Raw genomic sequence first — 12,004 nt, forward strand, 5'->3', positions numbered from 1 at the left:
ATAGGCTGGCTGTTCAGCAGAGAGTGGAATCCCAGGCGTGACAGTGTCAAAGTAAAAGTCCTGTATGAGGAGTGTGGCAACCAACTACCCCGTTACAGATACATCCTTAGAAAGTCCCGCGTCTGTAATTGGCCTGGGGAGGCAACAGACAGGGCTTTCAGACTAAGTTCACCCCTTATTGCCTGAAGGAGGATGGTTTCAGGGACTTAAAGTCCTTGGACTGATGGGAGAGGCCTCATTCAGCAGAGGAAGGGTACCCAGTTCCTAACAGGAGTCAACATGATGACACTGACTGACAATGAAAGGATCTCTCCCAGAAAGAAGGGGACCACATAGAGCACTGTCCCTGTTGTCAGACCTGAGGCTATGTCACTTAGGCATGGGGACATGACGCGTCATACTCACTTCCTCCCAGAGCTCTCATGGAGGTAAGGAACCTCATTAAAAACGAATGTGCTCAGTGGCTCTCCTTAGGATCTCAGGGAATTGTTCCCTGTACATTTTGTTGACAACCTTCAGCATGTCTACCTCCATAATGGGCTCTTTCATATTTCTGCAGTAGGAATTGCCTGCCGATGCAGGGGACACGGGGTCGTGCCCCTGTCCGGGAAGGTCCCACATGCCGCGGAGCGGCTGGGCCCGTGAGCCATGGCCGCTGAGCCTGCGCGTCCCGAGCCTGCCTGTGCTCCGCAACGGGAGAGGCCACAACAGTGAGAGGCCCGCGTACCCCAAAAAAAAAAAAAAAAAAAAAAAAGCTCATATTTTCTTTTATTTGGGGTTGTAGTCTGAGCATAGTGCATAGTATACAGTAGGTACCTTATATTTAATCAATAAAGGCTGAAAGAAAGACTATAAATAAGGGAAAGATCGTCAATTTGTGGTTTGCCTAAATCCTTCTCATGTTTCTTCTTGTAAAAGTGGAAGTCATACACCTGGATTTGCTTAGATTATTCAGGAATGTAAGATAAATTAAATTTTCATGGATTAGGCCACATGCTTCCTCCTTTTTAATTTCCCAATCATTAATTGAGAATGAGCTCTTTGGAAGGCATCATACTAGTACTGTGGATGCTTCCCCCCGCCACCCCCCAAAAAAAGCCCCCAAACAACAACCACCACAAAAACAAGATCTAGCCCCTGCCCGTTGAATTTTAGAGTCTAGGAGCTGCTATTATATAAAAAGATGGTGGGATGCACTCTGTGACCTAAAGAACAAGTAAAAAGTAGGGTTAAAGAGGGCAGGCAGTTGGAGCTGAAAGCAATCAAGTGTAAATGGCCTGAGGCAAGGCCACTTGGCGCCTTAGGAAAATGCAAAAGCCTTCAGTGAGAAGTAATTTTAAGTGAGGTTGCCTGGTGGGCTAGATGAGACTGTGGGAGTGGTGAGCCCGGCCAGAGCCTCAGATGGAGGGCCTCAGAGAATCCAGAATCCACTGGGCTGGCAGTCTTTACCCTGGGTTGGGGGAGCCAGAGACCTCGCCATTAAAAGCGTACTCAATTATTCTATCTTGTGTGTAATTTGGCAAATTCTAGGCAAGTTCTAGATTTTTGTTGGTAGTTAAATAAGTGGAAGTAATGGTTATTTAGAAGAAAGGGTAGCTGGTAGGGAAGATACTGGTCAATGACAAAAATTCTGGGAAGATACTGGTCAGTGACAAAAATTCTAAGGACTTTGAGTTGTTTCCAACTAGGAAAGATTCTCCCACAAGCGCATTATGTATTATATCCTCTGGTGTGGATATTACATGATTGTCCTTGCTAGGCAGCATTTTAGTTAATTACGATTCCGTTGTCTTGCTGTTTGGTTAATGTGCTCAAGCTCACGGGGCCAGTGAAACAGCACGTAAAACAATTGATCAGCTTAAACTGGTTTTGCCTCCTTAAATAGGTTGTTGATTAATCAAACCTTGTGTTATTTTACAGAGACAGAACTGCACATCTCCAAGAAGCAACCCATGACCCCAGGATGACCCTGGAACCAAGATCTTCAGTCTGCAGAACTCAGAGAACAGAAATGTTGCCTGGAGAGCCCGTGACAATCCTTCAATTAAGGAAAATCTGGCCTCCAGCAGCATGAGTAGCTTATATGGACTAATTCAAGACTAGCCAGTTAGCTTCCAAGTTTGAAATTACCCGGACCCCTTAAATTTCACCCAGACCGCTGGACTGAGGTGAGATTTGAGAGCCTTGTCTCCTGTGTTAGTCGGCCTTGCAGTAAAGCTCTTTTCTCAAAAACTGTTGCCATAGTGTTGGCTTCTGTGCACACAGTGCAGTGAGCCCTTGTTCAGTAAGTTTTGGCAACCCAGGTGAAGTTTAGGTCTTGTGACCGCCTGCCTGAGGCACTGTAGCCCCTGGCAGAGTGTGGGCCCTCAGCACCAACCTTGAGTAGCCACCTAGACTTAATTTGTCTAGAAGGTCGGCTCTTGGGTTCCTGCTTCCCTGCCATGGCACTCGAGGCTCCTCGGGCTACTTTCGCTTTTGAGAAAAGAAACAGCTCCTGGATCAGACGTCTTTTGGGTGAGTAACCTTGTTAAAATGTGCCTGTACCTAAATTGTCTAATAATCTTAGCGGAATTGTGGGTTAGAGTCCTGCCTGGGGGAGTTTTTTTTGCTCGGGATAGAGTCCAGGTTAGAGTCCTAAGGCTGGGATCGTGGGCTAGAGTCCCACCCTAAGAGAGACAGTACAAAAGGTTACAGCTGCTGAGGTACTCAAAGGATTGGGTTAAAGTCCCAGGCCTTTGGATTTGTTTGCCTATGTTTGTTTAGGTCTGACTGTTATATCTGTCAGGATTGGCTAATGGGAGTTGGCTATCGGATGACTGTGGCAAAACTTTATTAAACCTGATTGATATTAATGAGGGTCCTCTGACTCAGGAGATAAAAGACCTTGCTCCTGGACTGGAAACCTTGCTTTACAGGGTGATGGGGTTTTTCACCCATGCCTAAGATGATTGCCCGGAGGTGGTGTTACACGTGTATATTCCTTTTTTGTTTTTTTGTTGCTTTATTGGAGAATAGTTGATTTACAATGTTGTGTTAGTTTCAGGTGTACAGCAAAGTGAGTCAGTTATACATATATTCGTTCATTTTCAGATTCTTTTCTCATACAGATTATCACAGAATATTGAGCAGAGTCTCCTGTGCTATACAGTAGGTCCTCGTTGGTTATCTGTCTTATATATAGTAGTGTGTATGTTAATCCCAAGCTCCTGATTTATCCATTCCCCCCCCACCCCACGTTTCCCCTTTGGTAACCATAAGTATGTTTTCGATATCTGTAAGTCTGTTTCTGTTTTGTAAGTAAGTTCATTTGTGTCATTTTTAAAAATCAGATTCCACATATGAGTGATATATGATATTTGTCTTTCTGTCTGACTTATTTCACTTAGTGTGATAATCTCTAGGTCTGTCCACGTTGCTGCAGATGGCATTCTTTCTTTCTTTTTTATGACTGAGTAATATTCCGTTGTATATATGTACCACATAGTTTTTATCCATTCCTCTGTCGATGGGCATTTAGGTTGCTTCCATGTCTTGGCTATTGCAAATAGTGCTGCAGTGAACATTGGGGTGCGTGTACCTTTGCAAATTATGGTTTTCTTTGGATCTGTGCACAGGAGTGGGATTGCTGGATCACATGGTATTTTTTATTTTATTTTATTGGAGTATAGTTGATTTACAATGTGTTAGTTTTAGGTGTACAGCAAAGTGATTCAGTCACACATATACGTATATTCGTTCATTTTCAGATTCTTTTCTCATACAGGTTATCACAGAATATTGAGCAGAGTCCCCTGTGCTATACAGTAGGTCCTCGTTGGTTATCTGTCTTATATATAGTAGTGGGCGTGTTAATCCCAAGCTCCTGATTTATCCATTCCCCCCCGCCTCACGTTTCCCCTTTGGTAACCATAAGTTTGTTTTGGATATCTGTAAGTCTGTTTCTGTTTTGTAAATAAGTTCATTTTCTTTTTCAACACATTTTTTAAACATCTTTATTGGAGTATAATTGCTTTACGATGGTGTGTTAGTTTCTGCTTTATAACAAAGTGAATCAGCTATACATATACATATAGCCCCATATCTCTTCCCTCTTGCATGTCCCCTGCATTGGCAGGCAGATTCTTAACCACTGCACCACCAGGGAAGTCCCGGAATAAAGTTTTTATCTCAAAAGGCAGTGCGATAGTATTGGCTTCTATGCATGTCAGGCAGTGAGCCCTTGCTGGGTAACACTAGTAAATGACAGGCCTGGGACTAGACTCCTGGTCTGAATTCCTCTAGATCTCACACTGTTATACTCCTCTTGGCCTAAAGCAGAGCTTGTATTCCTTGACACTCAAATGTATTTTGGGATAAAGATAAGGACTGTGTGGCTAAAGAACGGGATCGGAATCTATCCAAAGCATTGAAGAATACCTCAGTAAATGCCAGTTAGGAATAAGAAGGAGGAACAGGAATAAGGAGAAGAAACAGATGCTGCTCAGTGACAATAGGATCATCTCTATATGCAGTGTCACATAACCTCAATCAGGGGAAGCACAAAACCATCCTGGACAGCTCCTTTCCTTTAGAAGTATGCGCATATCTCAGACACTGTGGGTTGGGTTCTAGGTCACCACAATAATGCGAATATTGCAATAAAGTAAATCGCACGAAATTTTGGGTTTCCCAGTGCTTATAAAAGTTGTTAATCCTATTGTACACTTACTAGACAGTGTCTAAAAAAAATGTACACATCTTAATTTAAAAATACAAAACAGTGGGCTTCCCTGGTGGCGCAGTGGTTGAGAGTCCGCCGGCCGATGCAGGGGACACGGGTTCGTGCCCCGGTCCGGGAAGATCCCACATGCCACGGAGCGGCTGGGCCCGTTAGCCATGGCCGCTGAGCCTGCGTGTCCGGAGCCTGTGCTCTGCAACTGGAGAGACCACAACAGTGAGAGTCCCGCGTACCGCAAAAAACAAACAAACAAACAAAAAACAAAAATAGTTACAAGAATAACAAAGATAGCTGAGCAGAGAACCATAAGAAAATAATGAAGAAGTTTAAAATATTTCAAGAATTAACAAAATGTGGCACAGGGACCCCACGTGAACACATGATGTTGGGAAAACGGCACCCATTCACATGTTCAATGCACGGTAACCACAAACTTACAATTCGTAATAAAACAATATCTGTGAAGCATGATTAAGTGAAATACGATAAAAAGAGGTATGCCTATAAATCAATTAAAACAAGTCACAGAAGAGGCTAACTCTGGCTATTGAAAAGGACAGATTAGCATTATTTTTCTCTGGGAGCCCACCCCTGTCCTGGGCCCCCTGCCTTATGTTGCATTTTCCCCATCTCACGTCAAGTCTGGGACATGAAGCTACAAGGTTTGCATTAGGTACGCTGCTCAAGAGTTTGCAGGGATGTGGCATTCCCCAGGAACCTTTTAATCCAAGAGATAGACAAAAGGAACACCATCCCCCCCCCCCCCCCCGAAATGAGTGAGGACTGGAGAGACAACCACGCCAAAATATAGGTCATTCAGAGACCTGCCCAAACGTGCTCTCAGACCTAGAATGCCCAGGCAGGGCATCCTCTCTTATAAGTCTCATAGTTTTCAGTGAGGTCAAAGTCTTGGTCTAAGAAGAACAGCCTCAGTTCAGTAGAGGGAGAAGCTCAGGTTGGAGGGTCAGGGAGGATCAGGTCCCGGGACTGGCCAGGAGTATGGTGGGGCCCCTGAGTGAGGAAAGAGCATATCACTAGACCCACAAATGAGGGGGCTTTACAGACCCCTGCCCCCATTCTTAACCATGAGAGGCCCCAGGCAGAGCCATAGGGATGAGAAGCCTCCTCATTTCTGTCTGTCTGGTCTCGGCGAGGGAAGAGCTTTGTCTATCAGGATCAGGTCCCAGTTCTGCAAGGGAAGGGGTCTTGGCCATAACCAGACAAAACAGGGTCAAGGTGAGGACCTCAGTGCTAATGAGAGCGTCTCTCTCCGAAGGAGGAAGGCTCACAGTGTGGCGCCCCTCTTGTCAGGCAGAGATGGTCAGAGCAACGCCCTGCCTTCCCCACTAGGGGCTCGGGGAGGTGAGGGCTTTGTTTGGAGGCTGAAGGACTCGGGACCACAGAGGGAGGGGTCGCGGGCTCTAATAGATGGCACGGAGAGACCCGCGAGGGAGGATCATGGGACGGCTGACCTCTGAACCCTGGGATCCCATAGAGCCCCGCGCGTCCCGTCAGCCGTTGGAACCCCACACGAGGCAGCCGCAGCCGGTAGTGGCTCCCACACTTCCGCTCCGGGGGCGAGGAGCCGGACGGTTGTTCACGGCGTTTGTTCGGCCAAGGGCGGATTCCCAGGACTGATCTGCAGTCGAGGTGAGGACCTGAATGCGGACCCAAGGGATCCTTCCCCCCTCCCGTAACAAAGGTGACCCCCACAAATCGCGCCTCTGTGATCGAAAGTGGAAGGTTCCCGAAAAGCTGTTAGGCTGAGTTCTGCCTGGAAATTCTCAAGGGGAAAAGCCTTAATCTAAGAGAGAATTTCCTGATTCTGTAAATCAAGGAAACCTAGGCCCTGACTGAAGTCAAGGCGGGGTGGGGGGGGGTGGGGGGTGAGGGGATGTGGGATGGGGGGCGGGGGGCGGGGCGGGGCCTGAGTGCTAATGAGGGCGTAGAGATGGCAACAAAGCCGCACCCATGCACTCAGTTCCTGGAGCCTCCAGGCCGGGGTGGTCGTATATAGCAGGCCCAGACTTCCCCCCCACCCCCAGGAGCTCAAGGAGGTGAAGCTTGTGGGCACAGTTCAGTAAAGGGAGAAGTCCCAGGCTCTGACAGATTCCAAGATGGGCACCCTGTATGTAGGACCTAGGGACCACCGGCTCCAGAACACTGGAGTACCACAGACCCCCGCCCCTGCTGTCAGCTGTCAGAGACCCTGAGTAGTTGTGGCCGGATGTGAGTCATCCTAACTTCGGCTTCAGAGGTTCCAGGAAGTGAGAACTTTCATCTGAGGGCCATGCCTCCGGCCGGCCAAGAGAAAATTCCAGTACTGATCTGGAGTCAAGGTGAAGACTTTGAGTGGGGAGTGAGAGGTGCCACTCGGCCCGTAACAAACTGCACAAAGTCTCGCTGCTGCTGTAGGCCCTGGGAAGCCCCAACAGAGCCATCAAACTGAGTTCTGCCTGAAATGTCTCGGGGCTGGGAGGGCCTTGGTCTAGGGAGTAGCTCCATCTTGCAGATGGAGGATACCTAGGTCCTAACTGAGGTGAAGGTGAGGGTCCTAAGTACTGATGAGGGGGCCTCTCCCCATTTAGGGGTGGCATCACAAAGCAGCGCCCCTACACTTGTGGGAGGCTCCAGCCAGGGGCAGTCATATATGTAGGACCCTGACTTCCCCCTCTAGGGACTCAGGGAATTGAGGGCTTTGCTCTGAGGCTGGACTAGCCAGGTTATTGGTGGGAGGAGTCCTAAGTCCTACACAGAGTTCGGGTCAGAGACCTGAGAGGACTAAGGTGAACACCGACTCTAAAATGTAGGGTCTCATAAATTCTGCCCGTGTTCTGAGTAGAAACCAAGAGTACCTGTCAAGCTGAAGCACTCTTCTCATGTGTCTGGAGAGTTCAGAGATGTGAGGGTGTTGGACTAATTGAATAGCCCCAATTCTGCAGAGGGAAGAGACCCAGGGCTTTATAGGAGTCAGGGTGAGGACCCTGAAAGAACAGTGATGATACCACTCACCCACAAACAGAGGAGACAACAGAGAGTGTCCCCCTCCTTGCTTGCAGCGCTGGGTAGCCCAGGTATGGAAGTCAGGTGTGTGTGAGCCTTCCTTTATTTCTTTTCTTTTTTTTAACATCTTTATTGGGGCATAATTGCTTTACAATGGTGTGTTAGTTTCTGCTTTATTACAAAGTGAATCAGTTATACATATACATATGTTCCTATATCTCTTCCCTCTTGCGTCTCCCTCCCTCCGACCCTCCCTACCCCACCCCTCCAGGCGGTCACAAAGCACTGAGCGGATATCCCTGTGCTATGCGGCTGCTTTCCACTAGCTATCTACCTTACGTTTGGTAGTGTATATATGTCCATGCCTCTCTCTCGCTTTGTCACAGCTTAACCTTCCCCCTCCCCATATCCTCAAGTCCGTTCTCCAGTAGGTCTGTGTCTTTATTCCTATCTTACCCCTAGGTTCTTCATGACATTTTTTCCCTTAATTCCATATACATGTGATAGCATACGGTATTTGTCTTTCTCTTTCTGACTCACTTCACTCTGTATGACAGACTCTAGGTCTATCCACCTCATTACAAATAGCTCAATTTCATTTCTTTTTATGGCTGAGTAATATTCCATTGTATATATGTGCCACATCTTCTTTATCCATTCATCCGATGATGGGCACTTAGGTTGTTTCCATCTCCAGGCTATTGTAAGTAGAGCTGCAATGAACATTTTGGTACATGACTCTTTTTGAATTATGGTTTTCTCAGGGTATATGCCCAGTAGTGGGATTGCTGGGTCATATGGTAGTTCTATTTGTAGTTTTTTAAGGAACCTCCGTACTGTTCTCCATAAGTGGCTGAACCAATTCACATTCCCACCAGCAGTGCAGGAGTGTTCCCGTTTCTCCACACCCTCTCCAGCATTTATTGTTTCTAGATTTTTTGATGATGGCCATTCTGACTGGTGTGAGATGATATCTCATTGTAGTTTTGATTTGCATTTCTATAATGATTAATGATGTTGAGCATCCTTTCATGTGTTTGTTGGGAGTCTGTATATCTTCTTTGGAGAAATGTCTATTTAGGTCTTCTGCCTGTTTTTGGATTGGGTTGTTTGTTTTTTTGTTATTGAGCTGCAGGAGCTGCTTGTAAATTTTGGAAATTAATCCTTTGTCAGTTGCTTCATTTGCAAATATTTTCTCCCATTCTGAGGGTTGTCTTTTGGTCTTGTTTATGGTTTCCTTTGCTGCGCAAAAGCTTTGAAGTTTCATTAGGTCCCATTTCTTTATTTTTGTTTTTATTTCCATTTCTCTAGGAGGCAGGTCAAAAAGGATCTTGCTGTGATTTATGTCCTAGAGTGTTCTGCCTATGTTTTCCTCTAAGAGTTTGATAGTTTCTGGCCTTACATTTAGGCCTTTAATCCATTTTGAGCTTATTTTTGTGTATGGTGTTAGGGAGTGATCTAATCTCATACTTTTACATGTACCTGTCCAGTTTTCCCAGCACCATTTATTGAAGAGGCTGTCCTTTCTGCACTGTACATTCCTGCCTCCTTTATCAAAGATAAGGTGACCATATGTGCGTGGGTTTATCTCTGGGCTTTCTATCCTGTTCCATTGATGTATCTTACTGTTTTTGTGCCAGTACCATACTGTCTTGATTACTGTAGCTTTGTAGTATAGTCTGAAGTCAGGGAGCCTGATTCCTCCAGCTCCGTTTTTTTTTCTCAAGATTGCTTTGGCTGTTCGGGGTCTTTTGTGTTTCCATACAAATTGTGAAAATTTTTGTTCTACTTCTGTGAAAAATGCCAGTGGTAATTGGATAGGGATTGCATTGAATCTGTAGATTGCTTTGGGTAGTAGAGTCATTTTAACAATGTTGATTCTTCCAATCCAAGAACATGGCATATCTCTCTATCTATTTGTATCATCTTTAATTTCTCTCATCAGTGTCTTATAATTTTCTGAATACAGGTCTTGTGTCTCCTTAGGTAGGCTTATTCCTAGATATTTTATTCTTTTTGTTGCAGTGGTAAATGGGAGTGTTTTCTTGATTTCACTTTCAGATTTTTCATCATTAGTGTATAGGAATGCCAGAGATTTCTGTGCATTAATTTTGTGTCCTGCAACTTTACCAAATTCACTGATTAGCTCTAGTAGTTTTCTGGTAGCATATTTAGGATTCTCTATGTATAGTATTATGTCATCTGCAAACAGTGACAGCTTTACTTCTTTTTTTCCAATTTGGATTCCTTTTTTTCCTTTTCTTCTCTGACTGCTGTGGTGAAAACTTCCAAAATTATATTGAATAAGAGTGGTGAGAGTGGGCAACCTTGTCTTGTTCCTGATCTTAGTGGAAATGCTTTCAGTTTTTCATCATTGAGGATGATGTTGGCTGTGCGTTTGTCATATATGGCCTTTATTATGTTGAGGAAAGTTCCCTCTGTGCCTACTTTCTGCAGGGTTTTTATCATAAATGGGTGTTGAATTTTGTCAAAAGCTTTCTCTGCATCTATTTAGATGATCGTATGGTTTTTCTCCTTCAGTTTGTTAATATGGTGTATCATGTTGATTAATTTGCGTATATTGCAGAATCCTTGCATTCCTGGAATAAACCCCACTTGATCATGGTGTGTGATCCTTTTAATGTGCTGTTGGATTCTGTTTGCTAGTATTTTGTGGAGGATTTTTGCGTCTATCTTCATCAGTGATATTGGCCTGTAGTTTTCTTTCTTTGTGACATCCTTGTCTGGTTTTGGTATCAAGGTGATGATGGCCTCGTAAAATGAATTTGGAGTGTTCCTCCCTCTGCTATATTTTCAAAGAGTTTGAGAAGAATAGGTGTTAGCTTTTCTCTAAATGTTTGATAGAATTTGCCTGTGAAGCCATGTGGTCCTGGGCTTTTGTTTGTTGGAAGATTTTTAATCATAGTTTCAATTTCACTGCTTGTGCTTCGTCTGTTCATATTTTCTATTTCTTCCTGATTCAGTCTTGGCAGGTTGTGCATTTCTAAGAATTTGTCCATTTCTTCCAGGTTGTCCATTTTATTGGCATAGAGTTGCTTGTAGTAATCGCTCATGACCTTCTGTGTTTCTGCAGTGTCAGTTGTTACTTCTCCTTTTTCATTTCTAATTCTGTTGATTTGAGTCTTCTCCCTTTTTTTCTTGATGAGTCCAGCTAATGGTTTATCAATTTTGTTTATCTTCTCAAAGAACCAGCTTTTAGTTTTATTGATCTTTGCTATTGTTTCCTTCATTTCATTTATTTCTGATCTGATTTTTATGATTTCTTTCCTTCTGATAACTTTGTGGTTTCTTTTTCTTCTTTTTGTAATTGCTTTAGGTGCAAGGTTAGGTTGTTTATTTGAGTTGTTTCCTGTTTCTTAAGGTGGGCTTGTATTGCTATAAACTTCCCGCTTAGAACTGCTTTTGCTGCATCCAATAGGTTTTGGGTCGTCGTGTCTCCATTGTCATTTGTTTCTAGGTATTTTTTTATTTCCCCTTTGTTTTCTTCAGTGATCACTTTGTTATTAAGTAGTGTATTGTTTAGCCTCCATGTGTTTGTATTTTTTACAGATCTTTTCCTGTAATTGATATCTAGTCTCATGGCGTTGTGTTCGGAAAAGATACCTGATGCAATTTCAATTTTCTTAAATTTACCAAGGCTTGATTTGTGACCCAAGATGTCATCTATCTTGGAGAATGTTCCATGAGCACTTGAGAAAAATGTGTATTCTGTTGTTTTTGGATGGAGTGTCCTATAAATATCAATTAAGTCCATCTTGTTTAATGTATCATTTAAAGCTTGTGTTTCCTTATTTATTTTCATTTTGGATGATCTGTCCATGGGTGAAAGTGGGGTGTTAAAGTCCCCTACTATGAATGTGTTACTGTCAATTTCCCCTCTTAAGGCTGTTAGTATTTGCCTTACGTATTGAGGTGCTCTTATGTTGGGTGCATAAGTATTTACAATTGTTACATCTTCTTCTTGGATCGATCCCTTGATCATTATGTAGTGTCCTTCTTTGTCTCTTCTAATAGTCTTTATTTTAAAGTCTATTTTGTCTGATATGAGAATTGCTACTCCAGCTTTCTTTTGGTTTCCATTTGCATGGAATATCTTTTTCCATCCCCTTACTTTCAGTCTGTATGTGTCTCTAGGTCTGAAGTGGGTCTCTTGTAGGCAGCATATATATGGGTCTTGTTTTTGTATCCATTTAGCCAATCTGTGTCTTTTGGTGGGAGCATTTAGTCCATTTACATTTAAGGTAATTATCAATGTGTATGTTC

At 44.0% G+C, this 12,004-nt stretch overlaps 1 protein-coding gene across 1 annotated transcript in view; it reads left to right on the forward strand.

Annotated features, from left to right (window-relative positions):
* Positions 1 to 12,004, forward strand: part of CFAP47 (cilia and flagella associated protein 47) — a 533,433-nt gene that overhangs the window by 46,640 nt on the left and 474,789 nt on the right. Inside the window, 1 exon segment of the mRNA XM_032618881.1 lies at positions 2,786 to 2,916. Coding sequence (XP_032474772.1) covers positions 2,786 to 2,916 — 131 coding nt within the window.

The sequence above is a fragment of the Phocoena sinus genome, chromosome X (assembly GCF_008692025.1).
Source record: "Phocoena sinus isolate mPhoSin1 chromosome X, mPhoSin1.pri, whole genome shotgun sequence".
Taxonomy (NCBI): Eukaryota; Metazoa; Chordata; class Mammalia; order Artiodactyla; family Phocoenidae; genus Phocoena; species Phocoena sinus.